The sequence below is a fragment of the Bombus vosnesenskii genome, unplaced genomic scaffold (genome assembly GCF_011952255.1).
Source record: "Bombus vosnesenskii isolate JDL3184/JDL3185 unplaced genomic scaffold, Bvos_JDL3184-5_v1.1 scf7180000013349, whole genome shotgun sequence".
NCBI lineage: Eukaryota > Metazoa > Arthropoda > Insecta > Hymenoptera > Apidae > Bombus > Bombus vosnesenskii.
In genome coordinates, this window is record NW_022882985.1 from 376,745 (window position 1) to 397,592 (window position 20,848).

The 20,848-nt window shown below is 31.5% G+C and overlaps 4 protein-coding genes across 14 annotated transcripts; 3 read left to right on the top strand and 1 right to left on the bottom strand.

The window, feature by feature from the left end:
- The first annotated feature begins 2,048 nt into the window (after positions 1 to 2,048).
- LOC117236416 (DNA-binding protein RFX2) lies at positions 2,049 to 12,709 on the top strand. Of its 5 annotated transcripts, none has more exons than XM_033499338.1 (17): positions 2,049 to 2,187; positions 4,303 to 4,613; positions 4,839 to 5,031; positions 5,321 to 5,365; positions 5,713 to 5,818; positions 5,879 to 5,978; positions 6,082 to 6,237; positions 6,456 to 6,587; positions 6,871 to 7,052; positions 7,149 to 7,619; positions 7,694 to 7,815; positions 7,887 to 7,984; positions 8,040 to 8,195; positions 8,280 to 8,482; positions 8,560 to 8,713; positions 8,791 to 8,842; positions 8,921 to 12,709. In XM_033499338.1, the coding sequence occupies exons 1-17, from the start codon at positions 2,178 to 2,180 to the stop codon at positions 8,962 to 8,964; spliced, it is 2,535 nt and encodes an 844-aa protein (XP_033355229.1). In that variant the 5' UTR covers positions 2,049 to 2,177; the 3' UTR covers positions 8,965 to 12,709. The 5 variants fall into 5 exon arrangements, with proteins under 5 accessions (XP_033355229.1, XP_033355230.1, XP_033355231.1 ...); XM_033499339.1 differs by having other exon boundaries at positions 4,851 to 5,031; XM_033499342.1 differs by lacking the exon at positions 2,049 to 2,187 and adding an exon at positions 3,289 to 3,867.
- A 1,409-nt stretch (positions 12,710 to 14,118) lies between these two features.
- On the top strand, positions 14,119 to 17,035 carry LOC117236417 (traB domain-containing protein). 6 transcript variants are annotated; one of them, XM_033499344.1, is made up of 7 exons: positions 14,119 to 14,314; positions 14,760 to 15,004; positions 15,528 to 15,739; positions 15,884 to 15,998; positions 16,068 to 16,204; positions 16,279 to 16,688; positions 16,770 to 16,938. In XM_033499344.1, exons 2-7 carry the CDS (start codon positions 14,767 to 14,769, stop codon positions 16,936 to 16,938), a joined length of 1,281 nt encoding a protein of 426 aa, XP_033355235.1. In that variant the 5' UTR covers positions 14,119 to 14,314; positions 14,760 to 14,766. The 6 variants fall into 6 exon arrangements, with proteins under 6 accessions (XP_033355235.1, XP_033355237.1, XP_033355234.1 ...); XM_033499346.1 differs by having other exon boundaries at positions 14,301 to 14,387; positions 15,531 to 15,739; positions 16,770 to 17,035; XM_033499343.1 differs by having other exon boundaries at positions 14,301 to 14,387.
- A 14-nt stretch (positions 17,036 to 17,049) lies between these two features.
- LOC117236420 (histone-lysine N-methyltransferase SETMAR) lies at positions 17,050 to 18,738 on the top strand. Its single transcript, XM_033499351.1, has 2 exons — positions 17,050 to 17,854; positions 17,897 to 18,738. The coding sequence occupies exons 1-2, from the start codon at positions 17,110 to 17,112 to the stop codon at positions 17,905 to 17,907; spliced, it is 756 nt and encodes a 251-aa protein (XP_033355242.1). The 5' UTR covers positions 17,050 to 17,109; the 3' UTR covers positions 17,908 to 18,738.
- Positions 18,739 to 18,877: 139 nt separating this feature from the next.
- On the bottom strand, positions 18,878 to 20,669 carry LOC117236419 (cytochrome c-type heme lyase). 2 transcript variants are annotated; one of them, XM_033499349.1, is made up of 4 exons: positions 20,426 to 20,669; positions 19,965 to 20,209; positions 19,515 to 19,870; positions 18,878 to 19,432 (listed from the first exon to the last, which is right to left on the bottom strand). In XM_033499349.1, the coding sequence occupies exons 2-4, from the start codon at positions 20,187 to 20,189 to the stop codon at positions 19,183 to 19,185; spliced, it is 831 nt and encodes a 276-aa protein (XP_033355240.1). In that variant the 5' UTR covers positions 20,190 to 20,209; positions 20,426 to 20,669; the 3' UTR covers positions 18,878 to 19,182. The 2 variants fall into 2 exon arrangements, with proteins under 2 accessions (XP_033355240.1, XP_033355241.1); XM_033499350.1 differs by lacking the exon at positions 20,426 to 20,669 and adding an exon at positions 20,314 to 20,332.
- Positions 20,670 to 20,848: the final 179 nt, after the last annotated feature.

Here is a 20,848-nt window from a genome sequence, read left to right on the forward strand (position 1 = left end):
CATAACTAAAGAGATAAAATTCCAATCAAATTTCTAATTTAAATAGAAATTTGTTTCATCTACTATCAAATATTATAATAAATATCCTATTTTGGATATTTTATATTTTTGTGCACATTATATACATTGTGCGTTATGATGTATTTTTGCATCATCAGACTTCCCATAGATGTATAAAAATCCGCAATCTAGTAATTATATTTGTGCATGATTGGTCAGTTATTTACAATCTCTCACTCTTCGACAATTTCGAACAGCGCGCCGCGTGAAAGCGCGGTGTATTTGTATGATCGATTGATTCAAACGAATTAAATGCAGATTAAGATGAATTAAAGATACTCTGACATATTGCATATCCAATCGAGTAAAAATCAGCGGCTAATCTAAATGATTATTCATCGGAGCAAAGCAAATGTCATAATGCAGTTAGTCGGTATCACGTATAGGCTGCGCATTGATATGCGATTGCGCACACATACACTAACTGCTATGTAACACAGTTTCTATTTATGAGTTACATTTGCCGTTTTTCGAAAAGGGGATTCCTATGGAAAAAAACCTGGAGTTAAATTTTATCTAAACGAATGTTATAGATTTTAGTGATTTAATCGAGTCCGACTGTTAATGTCGAAGAAGGGCACGCGCGACATTATTCATAGGCGTATCAATAATTCTATAGACCCGGTTCAAGATTATTCTGTAAGAATAATTTTTTACTCGATTTTAATCGACTATTAATAGACTCGGCTTTTATGCGTTTATAAGAAATTTGAAAGCGCAGAATTGCACAAAATGCACGTAATACGAAAAAATGTATGAAGTATTCAAAGCATAGTGCCTTCTGTAATACTTGATAGTTAAAAGAATTTTTTACTGAGATTCTACTTTTTAAATTATATTCTCAAAAATATAAATTTACATAAAAATCCGCAATCTAATTACTAAATATCATTGTGTATTGCGGGATATGTAACTTATAAGATGATTTTAACTATGGTCGCGATAGAAGTGCTTGATCACGTAACATACACAAAACCTAATACTAATTAAGTTCACTGTCTATCAAATTAAACTTGAAGATGGCCGAAACTTTAATAAAATATGGTTTAAAAAGAACGAATACTATTTCGTTTACTCTAAAGTACATTTACTTATTATATCTTACTAATTACATATATATAGTAGCTCGCAAAAATATTTGAACACTGAACACAAAACTGTTTTTATGAATATATTATACGCGTTACATAAACCTTTTTGAAAATTTGTTAGCACTGTAATGAGACACAATTATTGTGATTATAATTATAGAGTTCGAAATCAATTTGAAAATGTATATTAAAGTTACAAGACATTTATTGTAAACATACACTTAGTAAAAAATTAGTATACAGAATGAATAGTAATCTTAAACATAAAACTAGTGCTAAACATGGTCTGGTAAAATATTATAGCTTATTAATATAGAAAATAATTGATTGTTAATACTGTGCTTATCCTTGCAAAGTGTATGTTTCCAATAAATATCTTGTAACTTTTATGCACATTTTCAGATCTGTCTCAAATTTTACCAATATGAATCACGATAGTCATGTTTTACTATAGTAATAATGAAATTTCAAAATGTTTTTTATAATATATACATAAAAGTTCCTAAGGATATTCGAATACTTCTGTGAGCGTATGTATAGAAGAAGAATGAGGAGAAGGGCGAATTTAACAATATTTAGAGAAAATAGTGAGCTTAATCAGAAAACGTTGATTTGAAAGAATAAAATTTAAAAACATAAAAGGGTATATTCTGAAAGAGCATAAATAATAGTGGTAGTTTGTAGTATTGGTTGTTTTGTATATATGTATAGGGTAGTTATAGCACCCTAAGGTAAACGAAGATTAGGTACGGTACTGGTTGTGACGCGGGCAGTGATGCCGTAGTCAAGGCGACCGCAGCAGCAGACAACCAACACTCCGACCAGCCGTCGACAACAAAATATACAGGTTTGTCGGAGTGTGCTGCTCCGCTTTTCCACTTCTACGGTGCCTTGGCTGTCCGCGTGGTTTCCTGGGTGACAACTACGGCAGTTCCTTGAACGGGAAAAGCCCGATTGAAATACGTGGGGGGACACGTTCGGTCGCGCAAGTGCGTCCGGGCGTCGTGTTGAAAGTACACGCCATTCATGAAGACAGGTGAGTAAAAAAGAAACGTATGAACCGCGCTTTCTTACGATTCTAATTACTATTGTTTATGCGCGTGTTCATAGAATTTTCCAAACACGATTACGGAAAACAGAACGTAACGTGTTCGAACATACAGCGTACTAGCGTCTTATCAAACTCTGCTATATTATTAATTTTATCATCTGCAATATGTATTTGTATAGTGACAGTTTATACAATTTGATTATTCATAGCTGTAAGCTGAACTATCCAAATAACTTATGGTTCTGAGAATTTTTTCACGTTTCATAATTGTATTTCTTAATGCAGAGTCATCGTACTATGAACATTCATACGTTACTGTTTGGCCTTTTTATGTGAAGATTTGTTGAAAATGTTCACACTACACTGTTAAGACTATGAATCGTTTGGTTGTTTAGACATTTACAGAAAAAGACTCTGGACCAATTAGATTAATCCTCTGATTTGAAAATTTCATTCCTTTTAAAATGTTATATTTTCTGTGGTCAGTATATCTTCTAAGTATTTGCTGTAGCAAAGATTAATTAATTTCTCCCACATAGAAAATCATTGCAGATTTCTTGCTTTATATATTCCCCTATTGCATTACGCTTTGGTGATTTTATTGTGCACCCTACCTGGGGGATATCTAATATTTGGAACCCTGTGTAGCATTTAATTAAAATGGGCTTATCAATGTACTTCTTGAAGCATGAAAGAAAAAGCCCACCTTCAGCCATCTAATTATTTTAAAAATGATGCTGCAATAAACTTAAAATTTCAAGTACTGCAATGTGTCTTGTCCAATATGTTTATAGATTATGTTTATAAGATAAGACTTGTAATATTAAGATATTTGAAAGTATATAAATATATGTGATATTATATATGGGGAACATGCAATGTAAAGTAACAAATAAGGTGTGCTGCAGAACACTTTCAGGCATCAGTCATGCAGTCATGCATAACAGAGGCCAGGTGCATACACAGTATGCTTTCTAATGAAACCACCATTTTCTAGAATAACATAATACCTGATATCAAATAATATATTTTTCATATATTTTTTTCTCAAATTAATTATTACATTAATAGTGTCTTAATGGTTTTATGTTGATATTATATTTGCAAAGAAAACGATTAATATATCTTTTTTCAATAGAATATACAATAAGAATTTCTATATCGTATTTTTTTTCTACCATCGAAACTTTTTCACGGGTACGTAGGCTAATTATAAAATTTATTGCTATTGATCAGCAGGGAGTTTTAATACTCTCTAATTGCACCTATGATCCGACCTTTCCTATCGATGCTTTCAATCCCCTTGACAAGAGTTCTATGTCCATCCACGCGTATGCTACATTTTAGCCACTACCCCTCGCCCTTTCGTTTTCTTCCCTTTGAAACATTGTTTGGTACCTGTCACCCTACAGGTACAGGGTGTACCAATACATCTTGCTACACATACGTCGAAACGACAATGCCGTGTTTCATTCGAGCGCTCTTTGAGGCTTCTCTTTGATCTATAGATTATTGAATGCTACACACCTGCGAGAAATTACGTAGGCGATTCTTCTTATATGTAGGTTAGGGTGTCTGTTAATCTATCGCTATAACTAACATCCGATTCGCGGGTATCACCGTTCGATTATGTTCCCTGTTTCTGCTTATCAACGTATACAATATGTATTCTGAAATTTATTATAATAAAAATGATTAACTCTACTATATTGTTATTCTTTCGATACTTATACGATCGTATTTGTTATACTATAAAAAATAATCAATACATTCTTGCACATTGTATAATACATCTAAACAGCAAAATATACATCAAATTTTTATTCATTTACGAAATATTTATCTTTCTCATTTTCATTTAAAAACTTTCCAAAAAGTAGTACATAATACTTGTAAAAAAGTGGAATAGTTTGTAACAATCTATAGATTTTATAGTAATTTTGCTTCCTTTATTTATGAATCAATTATATTTCTTTAGTGATTGCATTCTATAGAATGGCCATAAGCATATAGAAAGAATTTATAGCAGTTCTTCCTGTGCCGAGTCTGCTGGAGAACGTTATTGATATTTATTGCATTTGTATATGTATACGTCTACAGATTCTTCCCTTCACAAACGGGAAGGTAGCAGTAGTGGTGATACAGTGGGAGTAGAGAGAGGTGAAGGAGTGATTGCCATGACTACGACAGGAGCCCAGTATGCCCTCGCAGCATCCACCAGAGCTAATAACAGTGGGGGTAGCTCTACAACAGTGGGGGTGGAACCTAAGCCAAGCGTTGTTGTCGTGACTACTTCCAGCTCCAGTGGCAGTGGTAATGCAGCACAGAGTCAGTCTACGAGGGGACAGCAACTTATTACTGTTGTTACCAGTCCTGATCCTTCCAGTCCAAATAATCTACAACCTATACAGGTTTGCTCAACTACATAGTATTAGTAATTCTCTATTTGCTAAAAGATTTCCTTTTTTAAAGAACTTTTAAAGAAATTTTTTTCATGATGTATGGAACCTTATATTTATCAATTATATATATGTTTGATATTATTGGAAATGAAGAAGCTGTGTTAAATATTTATATTATTATATAGAAATTTACCGTTGATCATGAGAACATGCATACTATAAATAATAATTTAGTTATTGGTTCAGGATCCGCTTGAAACAGCTGCAGACTCTTCCAACGGCTCAACAGGTACTCCAGCGCATGTTACAGCACAAGTTGTAGTGAATACTACCCATTCTGGTCAGCATACTCTTGTTGATTCTGACGCTGCATCCACGTCTGCTGGTACCATTGTCAGTGGATCTCCGCATTTTATTACAGTAACAGGTGCGTTTTGAGCCAAAGTTAATTTCAATTCAGCTGTTAGTCGCAAAATTGCTGATTGCCGAGTCGAAAATTGCAAAACGTTCAAATTTGAGAACTTGGTTTTAAAAAATACCATTGATATATATAAAAGGAAATCGCGATAAGTTGTCGAGAGACTCCTTATAAGTATATGTTAGGGGTGAGTATCAGGATCAGTTTGAAAAAAAATTATAGTGTTTGAGTAGAGATTTGGCCCTTTCCATGCTGCTGAAAAACATGCACCTCTGTTCTTCTACTCTGACCACACTAGGCACCAGTGACTCACCATCCTACGCGTCCCTCACAACGGCAGTAGGTGAGGGCAGAATATAATTAGCATGCATTATTTATTTCATTACTAATGTACAACATACTTGTAAAAAAGTTATGTATTATTCGTTAATATGCATTAATTAATTTTGCATGTTATAGTACGTTTTTTATATGGATGAATAATAAAGAAAAATATAAATAAATTTAAATACGTGTAGATATTAAATTTTATTTTAAGAGTGGAAGCACTTACTTAAATGCACTCTATTTTTTCTAGTGATTGGCAAGATACAACTGCGTAACTCCTAAATATTATGCATTTCACGAAGCTTAATTCGTGTGAAAGTGTTGTCTATATAAATATATTGAAATATATCGCGTTTGTTTCAGTGTCTGGTGAACCGGAAGCGGTGGGGTCCGAGTCGGTTTCTCATCCTACCTATGTTCAATATGTTGAGGGAGATGGTTCTACGTATATACCGACAAATGGCCAGATGTAAGTATATCAATATTATATTCAATCGTTCCACTAAATTTTATAGTTTATCATTCATAGGACATACCCTGTATATGCTGTTGGAGAAGCAGGAGCGATGTATACTCCTGCGTCCAGTCAGTACTACACACCAGCAACCACACCAGTAACTTACGCTCAGGTAATTTATAAAAGATCTTATCTGCTATTAATGGATGTAACTGTAATTCTAACGTAATGTGTGGCTTTTAGTATTATCGTGAATAATATTTCATTGCATGTAGGTTACTGGTCAAGGTTCAAATTCTACAACTGGACAATTGTTATCCCAGGGCAATGGCACGTACCTTATTCAACAGAGTGTTGTAGATGGGGATCCGACAGCACATGCGTTAATATCTGCAGCTGCTGCACGTGCTAGTCCGCAGACAGAAAATGCGGTAAGATAGCAATGCATGTTTATGGTTCCCATTGCTTTCAATTTCTTTGTTATTTTGCAAAACTCTGTATATATATATATATATATACTATTGTTTTATATAATATAAATTTGTATCGAGTTGCTCTAGAATATTAAATAGCGAATGGTGATCTATAATGAAGCTACTTTTTCGAAATTGGGATTTAATGTGGTATTGGTATGTTGGGTGTTTGATAGGAAACTGTGGTTAGCGGGGGTGGAGGGGCATACTTGATCAGCGGTAATTCAGGAAGTACTGCTGTCACCGTGGAAGATGCTGCAGCAGCAGCTGCAAATATGACGCATGCCACTAGAGTTTCCCAAGCAACAGTAAGCTGATACATAATCTCTATTTGTAAGCTTAGCTGTACTAATTTGTTGTAGCATGCAAAACTGCTTCTTTAGAGATGCTTTATACAAGCTCAAAATTTAATTTGATTCGCCAATAATGCAAGAAAGATTTTTTCTAACATAAATATTACTAGCACGTGTGGGTGTTATATGTAGTTTGAACTAGCATTTTATTTTCTGATTTTTTATGTATATAGTGTTATATATCTGTTGTTTGTTAATAATATAATTCTGAAGTTTATAATGAATTTTATATAATCAGGTTCATTGGTTGCTTGAAAATTATGAAACAGCAGATGGTGTTTCTCTTCCAAGATCCACACTTTACAATCATTATCTACGTCACTGTTCTGAAAATAAGTTAGATCCTGTAAATGCCGCAAGTTTTGGGAAATTAATACGTTCCGTTTTTTTGGGTTTAAGAACCAGACGATTGGGCACAAGGTAAAGGACTTTATTGTTTGTTCTAAATACACTCTGCATTATATTTTAATTGTATGTTGTAAATAATTATGTTTTAATCACTATCATCTTCCACAGGGGAAACTCAAAGTATCATTATTATGGAATTCGTGTTAAACCCAGTTCTCCTTTAGTCATGCTAAATGAAGATGGAACACCGCGTCAGCAACATGGTACAAATTCGCAAACGAAACGATTCAAATTCGTGAACCAAAAACAGGATACTACATATGAGAACAATGCGCATTCGAATACGAACATTTCTTCGAACAATTCACCGCCACAATATCATCAGTATCTGGGTGAGGCGAGTGGTGCTATTCCAGAATTTCCAGAAATAATAGTCGGACATGGTTCGTCCCTTCCGGAAGATTGCACGTTAGAGGATATTGATACGTTTCGTAGTATATACAGAGAACATTGTGAAGCCTTTTTAGATGCTGTTCTCAACTTTGAGTTCGCTACTGTAGAAAGTCTTTGGAGAGAATTTTGGCGTAGCCAGGACAATAATAATGGTGATGAATGTGAAGAAGAAAAATATTTATCAAAGTAAGATTTTTATACTCGATTTTTTAAAGAAATTTCTGAAAAACATTTTAAGACATTTTATACTGTTTATTTAGGACTAAGTTATATCAGATGTGTAAATGTTCAGAAGTTCAAGATTTCATAAGAAAAGTTGATTATACATTTTATCAAAATTTAGTGGAAGTACTAATGCCTAATGTGTTGCGACCCATACCAAGTGAGTTGAATTGATCACGCCATTATATATTTGTAATATCATTACGGTAACAATTGATGTACAATTTCCAGGTTCATTAACACAGTCTATCCGAAATTTTGCAAAAGGACTAGAATCGTGGTTGACGTCAGCAATGGCTGATTGCCCTGAAGAAATGACTCAAATAAAGGTAGTATTAGAAAATAATGAAGAATTATATCTTTTTTAACAATATTTTATTTTAGTTGACTGCTGTATCTGCGTTTGCTCAGACATTAAGGCGTTATACATCATTGAATCATCTTGCTCAAGCTGCACGTGCAGTGCTTCAGAATTCTAGTCAAATAAATCAAATGCTAGCTGATCTGAATCGCGTTGATTTTCATAATGTACAAGAACAGGTATCTAATTTATTAAGGCTTAGTAATTTAATATAAAGTGTACCTCTTCTAACACTGAAAGATGCATATATGTATATTTTGCAGGCTTCGTGGGTATGCCAATGCGATTACGCAATGGTACAACGTCTGGAAGCAGACTTTAAGGTAACATTACAACAACAAAATTCATTGGAAGATTGGGCAATTTGGTTAAAGAGCGTTGTGACTCAAGTTCTTAAACCGTTTGAGGAAAAGCCAACATTTGCAAAGGCCGCTCGACAATTTTTGCTCAAATGGTCCTTTTATAGGTAATTATTTCAAATATGTAAAAGATTACGATTAATTCCTTATATCTTTGATTATTATTTTATTATTCATTCAATAGTTCCATGGTTATTCGTGACCTTACTTTAAGAAGCGCAGCAAGTTTCGGATCTTTTCATCTAATTCGATTATTGTATGATGAGTATATGTTTTATTTGATTGAACATCAAGTAGCAGTTGCCACAGGGACAACTCCAATAGCAGTAATGGGAGATGTGTGTATTCTTGTCAGACAATGTAAAATATAATATTTTTAATAATTATTGGATTAATAGCTTTTATTTTCTTTCAGAAAAGTCAAAATTGCTCTTTAGTTAGCGCGTTTGGGGCCACTTCTAATGGAGGTAAGTTATGCTTGCTTAATATTTTTCATGAATTTTATCCATTTACATGGAATTTGTAATTTAGAAATGTTTCTTTAGATGCGTCGAACACGAGTCAACCAAAGCGTATGAAATTAAGCTAACTGCGTGCCTACGTCTTTTAGTTTTGAAAATAAGCCAGTAGCACCTGAGAATGGAACGTTAGCACAAGAGCATGCAGGCCTACTAACACACTAGTCCCATAAATTATAATTTTATATAAGATGAGATCTTATTGTATTATGACTTGAACAAAGAAGATTTTTGCATAACGAACACCCAGGATATATACAATCTAAGTAAGTTTGTGTGATATAATGTGTAGGAATATGTAATGCAATCTCGTTTCATACGAGTATATGATGCAAGTGTAACGTATCGCTGGCACGATGTTTAGTACATTAATGTATCATCTAGTCGAAACATCCTTGAAATGTGTATGGGACCATGAATTTATCATGCCCTTATAGTATTCAATATTGAAAGCTTACTCGACTATAAATTTCGTTTCCTTTGAAGCTTCCGAGCATTCCGAAAAGTCTTAAACTTTACCACTAATAACTTGAACTTTGACTACCTAATGTACTTTACTTTTTAGCATGTTACATGAAAATTAAGTCGAGTGAGCTTAAAATAACAAACATCAGTTTGTGCAAAAGAAAATAGTCGGAAAGAGAGCATTTTTAACGGAGAAACCTTTTTCTCCTAGAATTCATATCGACGGATTCTATTTTGCACAAATAATTGAGTAACATTTTACAAGATCCGCCCTGTCGACGGTATTGTCAAAAGAAAGAGTAAGAAAAGTAACTGTTCCTACTGGAGCAGATTCAAATTAGATTACTATAATGGTATAATCGATGCCAGTTTTAAAAATTTCCGACATTCATATTTTTTAATGCAATTTATTAATTATACATAAAGCTGCGTAAAAAAGTTCTGTTGTAAGCCGTCTGTGTGTTATACTCTATATATATTCTTTCAGTACTTTTAAACGAATAGTACAAAACAGCGATGAGAAAAGTGGCGAATGTAATGGTATAATATAATCGTTTTGATTTACTGATAGAATATACATTATAGTTCTTACATTAAATGTATATATATGAATGGTATGACAGAGAATTGCACAGTTGTTGAAATTTAATATGAAAGAGAAAGAAGAACATAAAATTGCAAATTGTATCAGTGAAAACTGTGAGTGTCTTCAAACATACTTCGCATTTATTACATAATTTTAATATATTTAACTACAGAAGATGATTTGTATTTGTAGACACTCAAGTAACTTATCTATGTAGTAAAAACTAACTAAATTTTAAGTATACATTGTGAATTTCATGTTATACTTTTTTGTTATATATGTATTATTTTATGAAAGCATGTCAAAATATGTAAGTTGTTACAAAAGTTGAAAACACACATACTTTTTTTTTTATGTATGATTTCATCATTTATTGTATTTATTTATTTCAGCCTGATGGCCTAGAAATTGGATTTCGTGTTACATAATGATTTCATTATTTATGATTATGATTAGATTTAATTATATATATCACAGCCACTTCCTAAATGTGGAAATTAGCTGAATTAATGGAGATATACTATAATTATTTACGACTTACGAAATGATACCAAAAGACTTATATTCTAATTTGATATGTTCATTTCTAAGCATTTTAGTGTACATTGAGAGAAAGGGAGAGAGAGAAAGAGAGAGTATAATTTGTTGTACACTGTAGGTTCATAAAAACTTATAGCTATTATTATTTGTTTCCATAAAAGTTTCATATTTCTGAATTTCTCATATTTTATGTCATATTATACATTTATTTCATATATTTAGTGATATGAACAAATATATACACACACTATTATATACTTTGAGAGAAGTACAAAGTTTCAATGAAATTGATGTGTACTGTTTGACATATTTTTTCAGTAACTTGCTTATTATGGTTATTACCAAATGTCAGAAAATTACTCTAATAATTCCATATTTATAAAACAAAAGTACTTTATTTGAGAAACTTGCGCTGAAGTAAAGTTCAATTAATGCTTGCACATTAAATGAATATTGAATATATTAAAAGATTATCTTTCAAAATTATTACTACCTGCATGCGAGTTTACTCAAATACAGAATTGATGATGTAAACGTATTTTTTATTGCAAAACATTGCTATATAGATTGTTTAATTAGACTTTGTGAAAGCACGTTACGTATTTTACAAGAAATCGAAAATTATTATGTAAAAATATACGAATTGTTTGATTTTCCAAGAGAAATCCTATCAGAACGTATCTCGAAATGTAGGAAATGAGTAATTGCATAAATGTTTAAATCCATTGTAGGATGCTATTCTTATTCAATATTAAATTGAAAGATAGAAACTCCTATGAACAAACTAAATGTTTGGCAAAACTTGGTGCCTTTTATTTCATACAAGAAAGAAACGAACATTTTTTTATTGTACCTTGATTATATAAAGAATCGAGGCCAAACGACCAAGATGAATGGGACAGATAGTTATGCTCTTCCTTTAGGGCTTCTTTTATAGCATTTTATTTTGTAAAAAAAGAGTTAGGAAGTTTTTTCAAAGTGATGGAGTAGAAAAGAGAATTAAATGAATGTATGAGAGGAAATGTATGCATTTTATAAAAATATTGTATCGAGCAAAAAATTGCGGTTATTTCTTTTAAATATATTTAAACGATTTTTTTTTTGCAAAAAAAGATTTCTTCCAAAGTAAAATTCACTTTGTTAAAGGTCATAATAAAGGGTACTAAATACTGATCAAATTTATTACATTGCGATGTTCGTAAATAGTTTTAACGAGAATAGGATACAAATATATATATATATATATATATGTAGGATATATATATATATATATATATATATATATATATATATATATATATATATATATATGTGTATATTTATTTATTGTATAAAAGTATTGCATATATATACTAGTCAAACTTTTTATAGATTTAAGTCGAGAACAGGGATTGAGTATCACACAGTAAATTGACCATTGGTTGCGCGTTATATTATTTGTGTGCAAAAGGAAAGGATAGAATATTTCCATAACTATAATGAGCTTATACATGTAAAAATTAATGATATGTGTACTTAGCATAAGAATGGCTTTCTAAGAAATTTCTATATTTCTTTTTTTGTCAATAAGAATTCATGCAATGATGGCAAGTATGATTGAATATAGAAATGTGTGTTAAACGAATTCATTTTCAAAATGCAGCATTTAAAAATCAAAATCAAATAGAAATGTCTTATTACATTACACAAAAACGATACTATTCAAAAAGAAATGTTTTGCACGGTTCTGTATTCATTGATACTTGCTTGTACTTTGTACTTCTTAGGTAGAATCGCTGTTCGTAAGTTTCACATAATTATCACAAAGTGCAAGCAATTGTAGTCTTGTTGTTGATGATAAAAGATCAAACTTAACACAGTTTCCTATGTTGCGAAAGAAGACGGCCTTAAATAATTCCAATTGTAAGACAGAAAAAAAGATTTACTACGTTGTTAAGAGATGAACACTGAGAACAAACGAAAAAGAAGAAAATTAAGAGATACTCTTGAGAGAGGAAAAGTAAAAGTATCGTTTTCCTTATAACTTAAAGAAAATATTTTGATACCTCCAGATTTGCACAAGTCGAGTGTCATTCATTACTGCTTAAATAAGATTATTTTTACTGAATGCAGCTCAAAACGATAAACAATTTATATAAATTATGTGAGGTGTAAGAAGCTCTAAGAACTGTGTGAATGTGCGAATCACAAAAATTGAATAATAAATATATGTTTAAAACTTGTAAGATTGCGTTTGTTATCTAATTTGTGATGTTATCATAAGTCATTTAGTTGACGAGTATTTTTCATTAAAATAATTCATTGAGAGACATTTAAAAGAATAAAGATAACTTAACAAACTTGAAATCTATCAACCGGATACCATCTAATTTCATTTTTATGTTTACTACAAAACATGAAATACCTATAACGTAAACAATACAATAATCATTAATGTTAGACTAAGGTCTTTGCTTCAAAGTTACCCGCGTTTCGCACAAATCACATGTAGACCCCAGAATCGAGTAAGTTGCTCCCTCAGTCGCCATGTTGCGCGCGGTCTGTATATTATGTAGTTGTGCGCGGTGGAACGGAATTTTCCAAATTTTTCGCAAAATTTCGAGAAGTTGAATTAGTTTTTATTCATCTCGTATATAGTATACTTTAAAGAGTAAGTATTGATATAAATAAGAGTAATTTATAATATAAAATACTATAATATCAACATAAACATTATTAATGCAGGCTAAGCTGTTTTCTCATATTATACGTTTTCTTTATCTATTTTATTCCACGAGCATTGTTAATTTGTCGAGAATTTTATTCTTTTTATTCAATTTTTACATCGACAATGAAGAATAATTAGGAAAAGATGGTAGGGATTATAATACATGAAAATTATTGTTTGAAAAGAATTCAATTTAAGTTTGTCCGTTATATTTGAATCATAACAGCACCCTCTATCGACCATTTTTTAATAATTTGAATTTTGATATATGTTCGTTTTTACAGCAGAATTATAAGCTAACTGTTATATTATTTGTATTATTGTAGACGATAGAGTAACGCGAGATATCATCTTTAAGAAGAAAATACAATAACATAAAGCAAGGAGATTTCATCTTCCTGATTTTCTACAATCAAGGTCTCACTGCATTGGTAAGTGGATAATATTGAATATTTTGAATAATTAGACCAAAGAAATTTTTATAAATACAGCTAAAGAAATGCAATGTAAATAGAAATTTATTTCATTGTCTAAATATTATAATAAGCATTTGGGTGTTTCTTGTATTCTTAGTCTAATTATTATCAGCTTTGCACAATATCCTGCTTCTTTTGTTTCAAATTGTATTTACCATAAAATTGTGATTAATTTCAAAGAATTCGATTATTAGTTTGGCAGATACTCGAAATAAAAAATAATTTATATGTATGAAAATTAAATCTTTTTTTATTTATTATATGTATCTAACATATCTAACATATCTCACGCATTAAAATAAAATCAAGAAAAAGGGGAATAATACACATTACTTAATGTGGATAATTTTTAACTTTAAATATAAATCTCTAGACTTATACAACAATAATAATGACAAGCAATTAAAGTTAAGACAACAATCGATAGTTTGTACAACAATCGATAGTTGAGCTTTTATTCATACATTCATACGATGTTTTGTGTATTTACGGATAAGTAAAAGAGAAAACTTAACAATAAGCTTGATTCACTTCGCGAAATTTAGCAGAACAATTTATTTTAATAATTGAAAATCTATTAAACATTCTCTGTAAAATTAATCTTAATAGTTGTTGACACGTCAACAACTACTACTACAAGTAACAAGGTAGTTCCAGATATTTCTCTGAATAGTTTTTGTTTATTATATCTATTTACAGTAAAAGGAAACTATATCTAAGGTATCGTTTATCTGTTACAACATAATATTTTTATAAAAAATTTTGAACCATTTTGGTAGTTAGAATAATACAATTATTAAAACCATATTATTAGTTCTTGAGGTTATAGGAAAAAGTAATTTAAACATTTAAGCGTTTTTAACCAATTTTTTCGAGATTTTCTTAGAATTGCAACGAACTTTCTCGCGTTCATTAAGTGACGCTTTTATTTTAGTAATTCATTAATTTTAAATATGTAAATCTGACTATATGTTAGACAAATTTTTTGTAGTCAGTTGTCATATGGCATTAGTAAATTTTTCTCTAATTTTAAGAAGTCTATAAAATCAATTAGAAAAACGATTGAATTTAATATATACTTTCAATTGTTAGGTATAAAATGCCTTCAGATATCATGAGCACAGATTTTAGCAAAAATAAAAATATGCTAGTTCCTAGACGGTACCTTGTAGTTGATGCAAACGATATTAATGATGATAAAAGTTTACATATCTCAACTCCATTTGAAAAGTTAATTAGTAGTGAATTGCAAATAGATGTAAAGACGGTTAATAAATCAAAACCTGATTTGGATACTGCAAAATCTTCGATAGATACTGAAGAGGATCAAACTAAAGGTGATAATAAAAAAAAAGATTAAATAAAGCATTCTTAGTGATAATAGTATCATCAAAGATATTTCATTAAAAAACATTCCTTGTGAATACTTGCCATTTTGTAGTTCATTATAATTTAATTTTCTGGTGATATTTATTAATAGAATTTGCTATTTAGTTCGTTATAAGTATGTTGTTAGTCACTTGAATAGGCACTTTAAAACAGCTGATCTTTTAAGGTTTCCATAGAAGGAGACCTGCAAGGTCTTTCTTTCTCTCTTTGTCTTTTTAATATGATAATAAAATCAATGTTGAGCTACTGATTAAGTTATAGTGCACACTTGATACAGTAGTATATTAGTGCTTTCAGAATGCCAGTAAAATATAAAAATAAAACAAAATTTTCAAAGCGTCGAGGTATCATCATCACTTATAGAATAGTTCCTGGAAGATCTTATCTTTACAAAAATCCATTTCTTAGAAATATTTATGAACATTTTGTACTCTAAGGTGTGTATTTAAAACAAGATTGTTTTTGCTCTAGAAGTTGTTGGACATCAATTGAGATTTAGTACTCACAATGAAACTAATTATAAAAGTAGTGATATTGCTGCATTTATTCAACCAGAATATGATGCAAGCATAGATGAGAAGTTACCAGAGACAGTGACATTACTTACTACACCAGAAGGAGGAAAATTATACTTAGTAGGCACAGCACATTTCAGTGTTGAAAGCCAAAATGATGTTGCAATGGTAAATAAATTATATTTTATATGTACCAGATATATTAAGTACATTTCAAAATATTCAAGGATCATTCCAATATGTTTTCTTTAAAGATAGTAGGAACCCCCTAGTAGGATAATTAAAAACTATATTTTTTCTTTACAATTAAAGATCATTCGAGCTGTACAGCCTCACATAGTTGCAGTTGAATTATGTAAAACTAGAATCGATGTTATAAACATTAACGAGGAAGCTCTGTATCGTAATGCGAGAGACTTAAGTATTAGTAAGTTCCCCAGATTGTTTATTTAAGTACAATGCTTTTGGCATATCATTCACTTACTTCGTTTTGTAGAAAGATTAACTGAAACAATAAGACACTATGGGGCTTATAATGGATTGTTGCATATTATGTTATACCGCATGGTGAATCATGTCGTTAAGCAACTTGGGATGCCACCAGGTGGTGAATTTCGTACAGCGTTCGAAGAGGTATACTAGAATAGACTTTAACCGAATTTAAACAACAACGTGAGATAATTATAAATTCCATGGTGCTTCTTCAGGCAAAAAAAGTACCAAATTGCATTATCCAGTTAGCGGATCGTTCGATTAACGTGACATTTCAACGTGCGTTGAGAGAATTATCTTGGTGGGAAATAATGAAGCTAGCTTGGTTAGTAATACGATTAGATTCTCGTATCAATAAACAAGACGTAGAGCGTTATAAACGGAAATGTGTGATACAACAAATGATTTCGTCATTGAGGGAAGAATACCCAGCGATAGAGAGAACGTTTGTCACAGAAAGGGATATGTATCTTACATACCATCTTCAGATGGCTACTGCAGCACAACACACTGCAGAAGGGCTAAAACCACCAAGAATTGTAGGAGTTGTTGGCATAGGACATATTAATGGAATTGTTGAAAACTGGGGAAAAGTAAAAGCCTCTGATATATGGCCTATTATACGGTATATATAAAGTTAACTTAAGTATTCATGGATGTATCATTATGGATACCTACTCTTCTTTTCCATATTTCTTTTTTATAGAGCACCTCCTCAACCTTTATCAAGCAAAATATTAAAGTTTACAATTAAAGCCTCCTTATTGGGAGCTACGATTTACATGGGATATAAAATTATACCACTACCTTCTTTTAATGCGTTGCAATCAATCAAATCGTCGTTTGAAGGATTATTGGAGGTCAGTGCTAAGTAGGATAGCTGGAATTTGACTTTTAGAGCTCTTTATTAATATATAACACATACTTTTTATCGGAGACAAAGAAATAAATACAAAATAATTGTTTCCTTTATTTTGTGTTGCCTATCCTTAAAGATCCTGTCAAACTTTCTTCTGGTTTTTAATTGATATAATATTATAATAATCATGGAGGCGACTGCCTGTGCAGATGAATACGAACACGCTGTACCTGGTGTCATGTACACAGTACATAATATACCAGGTCCTGGGATAGATCTGGAAGAGTTTGAATCAGAATATTCATTAGGTTGCTCATGTACAATTCGGTGCTCCAACTGTTTCTGTACACGTGGTTCGCCGAATTATAAAGATGATTGTATACTAGATGAAAAATTATCAGGGCCAATAGTTGAGTGCAACCCTCATTGTACTTGTGGAGAAAATTGTAATAATAGAGTGGTACAGAATGGTCCAGTGGATAGTCTAGTCGTGTCAGAGATCGATGGAAAAGGACACGGTTTGTTCACGAGTAAACTCATTAAGAAAGGTCAATTCATTTGCGAATATGCTGGGGAGGTGATAGGTATCGAGGAAGCAAGGCGTAGAGTCGAAGCGAATAAAAATACCATGAATTACGTTCTTGTCGTTTCTGAACATATCGGGGATCGAGTAATAGTGACGTGCATAGATCCTAAATATTTTGGCAATATCGGAAGATACTCCAATCACAGTTGCGATCCAAATACTAATCTTGTACCTATTCGAGTCGAAGGACCAGTACCTCGATTATGTTTGTTCGCATCCAGAAATATAGAGGTAGGCGAAGAGATAACTTTTAACTATGCCGGCGGAGTTACTAATTCCGTCCATAATCTCAGTCATACACCCTGTCTTTGTGGCTCCAACAACTGTTCTGGCTATCTGCCTCATAATACTATTTAAGACTGTTAAGCTTTTTGATAAATTTATCGAAATACTATTTAAGACTGTTAAGCCTTTTGATAAATTTATCGAAAAGCCTTCAGTAAATTTGTATGACTGGAAAGAATGGAATCTGGATTGATCATAGAGTTGTGTAAATATAAAAGAGTTTTGGTAATTTGTATTTATTCGTTGTTTATTTATCGTTTATCGAGAAAAAAAAATATATATATATAATATTATTTTGCAACAAATTAGTATCCTGAAAGTATATTATTTTTAGTAAGAAATGAATAGTTGAATATTAAATTCGTGATATTATGTTTGTTATAGCGTGTGGAAAATTAGTGTGCTAGTAGTATAGAAAAATTATAATTTTTTCTTATTAATATAGGAAAATAGCAGAGTAAAGGAATGTTACTTTGATCATTATAATTATATTTTCTATTACAGCCTTCTTGTGTGTTCGTTTACACTAATACATATTAGAAAAAATAATGGGGATAGGGATATTTTTATGAATATAATAATTGCTAACTTTAACATATTGTAAATTAAAAAAAAATCATTACAAGATTGTGGTTCTCAGTAGATTTAAGGATATAACGTGAATTATAATTAAGAAATGATTTATCATAAGATCATGATTTTATAGTGAAATTAAAAAAAGTGATGTACTAATATATTACTCTAACTAAAACTATTAAGAATGATACAATATCATTGTTACTCGAGCCTCGATTTAATATTCTTTGTTATATACGTACCAAACATATTTGTAATAACTGATATATGTTAAAAACATATTATATAAGAATGCGTGTATAGCAAAACAGTTAAGCACAGTATATATCAATTTTCCAACGAAATAAAACATTCGTGCGTTTTAAGTAACACCAATGTTTTTAATAATGTAATTTTACTCTATACAAATATTTGAACACAGTTTTTTAATCTCCATATTGTTAGGTATAAATAATGTGCAGTGCTGACAATAAAGTGGAGTATGATATACAGAAAAACAAGTCTCGGATTTATAAAAATCTTTTCAATTTATTAGAATATACATCCGATACGTCAATTAAAAAAATTGACCTTTAGGAGATTGATTGAAGTTTATATTTTAACTTTAAAATTGATTTTTTATAATTGTGTAATTAAGAAAAGCACTAGAGAAGCATCCAATATTCTTTTCGTTTCTTAAACATTAGTGAACTTCTTTGGTTTGTTGTTTAACTATGTTTCCTGTATTTTAAAAACTGTACATTACGTAAAGGTAATACGTAGAACGAGCATAAAATTAACCTTCAAGCTAATATCTTTTTGTTCTATTAACTTCTATTTTTTTTCTTCGTTTTTCGTAGCGTATTCCGATTCTTTCGACTCGTTACGATATTTCCAACGCATCCATGCCACCCTCATGCGATCCCAAATGTTCTCTAACGAATCCATAGCTGGTCTAACATCTAGTAACGTGAATGTAAATTTTTCATCAACTGCACCACCATCATAATAATCTATAACGTATCGTACATCCTTTCCGCATCTGTCTACGATCCAATCATGCCGGTCAAATGGTAATTCATATCTAAAAAAAAATAGGTCCATGTTTATTAACCAAACTCATCAAGGATAATCGTGAATCATTCTTCTTGATAACCATAACTCACCCCAACCAATATCGGATGCGAGCGCGTGGCGAATACTGCTTGGCCTTGCCTCCAAAGCTACGCAATTTCGGAGTACAACATTCTCTTGCATGAAGAGCCTCCCACTTAAGCACTTCTTGCCATGCTAGTTCGTTATTGGCATTGTGGATTTTTATTATGTCATCCATGTCTTTTGGTGTTATGTCGTCTTTTTGCCATCTCCAGCCTTTCCTCAGCATCGCATTCCAGAACATTTGTTGCGAAGGGTACACCCAAAACTCTCCTTCTCCCACTGCTTTTGGTATAGATGAAACTTGTCTCTCTGTGGGCAGTGGGAAAGGCTGATCTGGTGCTGGTTGTTGATTAGCTGGTGGCATCTAGAATTTTATTTAAATTACCATTCAGAGGAAATGAATTAATACCAAGAGGCATTCTAAAGATATTCTAAATTGTGTTAATTAGAATATTAACCATATTAAGGGGATTAATGTCTCCTGAAGCCATGTCATTAATTGGACATTCACTGGGATACGTAGATGGTGTTTTGTCCTGTGCAGATTTGTGCATAGGACATTCTGGAGGAGGTTTCCCATCAGGTTTGTGTATTCCATGATATGGAGCGTTTGAGATCTGTTGCTGGTGCGTTGGGATAATTGCATCAGCTGCCAATACAGCAGAATTCATTACATTACCCATCTTCCTTTGTTCTAGAATTTCTGCAACGAGTATTTGAAATTAGAATACTTATGTTTTCATTCAAGAAAATAAAAATTACGACCGTTGGAAGTATAACCTATAAATAGATTATGCAATAACCTACATCTTCTGTTGTTTCAATGTCACAATTAGGTATGTTAGAGTAAGTAATGAAAATATAGTAGAGTAAGTGAAATATTCTCGTGTTTTGGCAAAGGCGAGGTTTTAATACTTACATAGAGCTATGAACATGTGATATCGTTGTTTAAGTAAATGTATTTGATCATCTATTTTTATCAAATTAGGGGGACGTTTCAATAAATTACGATGTTTCTAAATATATTAAATAAATGTTAAGAATAAGAGATATTGTCCTTTAAAGAATTGGAACATCTCAATTCCGAATTCTTCAAACGGTTTAGGATTGTCACACTTCACACTGTTATTTCTAGTAGTACTAGTAACAGTGATCTCTGTTAAGGTCACGATAATTTCCCCTAAAAGTAGGGAACTTTCTAGATTTTACAACAAACGTTCGTGAATAATTTGAGGCAACCTTTTAACAAAAATTTATTCTATTTTCATATCTGTATATAAATATGTTTGTAATAATATGTAATTAATAATTCCACCAAGTTTTAGGAAGTTATACGTTCTTC

What these genes read in the sequence shown, in the direction of transcription:
- LOC117236419 (XM_033499349.1), bottom strand. Translation starts at nt 20,189, where the DNA reads ATGGGTAATGTAATGAATTCTGCTGTATTGGCAGCTGATGCAATTATC. An exon ending in ACATTAATCCCCTTAATATG is followed by an intron (nt 19,871 to 19,964) that starts GTTAATATTCTA and finishes ATAAAATTCTAG; the next exon opens with ATGCCACCAGCTAATCAACA. An exon ending in CGCATCCGATATTGGTTGGG is followed by an intron (nt 19,433 to 19,514) that starts GTGAGTTATGGT and finishes ATTTTTTTTTAG; the next exon opens with ATATGAATTACCATTTGACC.
- LOC117236417 (XM_033499344.1), top strand. Translation starts at nt 14,767, where the DNA reads ATGCCTTCAGATATCATGAGCACAGATTTTAGCAAAAATAAAAATATG. An exon ending in TGAAGAGGATCAAACTAAAG is followed by an intron (nt 15,005 to 15,527) that starts GTGATAATAAAA and finishes TTTTTGCTCTAG; the next exon opens with AAGTTGTTGGACATCAATTG. An exon ending in TGCGAGAGACTTAAGTATTA is followed by an intron (nt 15,999 to 16,067) that starts GTAAGTTCCCCA and finishes TTCGTTTTGTAG; the next exon opens with AAAGATTAACTGAAACAATA.
- LOC117236420 (XM_033499351.1), top strand. Translation starts at nt 17,110, where the DNA reads ATGGAGGCGACTGCCTGTGCAGATGAATACGAACACGCTGTACCTGGT.
- LOC117236416 (XM_033499338.1), top strand. An exon ending in ATACCGACAAATGGCCAGAT is followed by an intron (nt 5,819 to 5,878) that starts GTAAGTATATCA and finishes TATCATTCATAG; the next exon opens with GACATACCCTGTATATGCTG. An exon ending in GTCCGCAGACAGAAAATGCG is followed by an intron (nt 6,238 to 6,455) that starts GTAAGATAGCAA and finishes GGTGTTTGATAG; the next exon opens with GAAACTGTGGTTAGCGGGGG.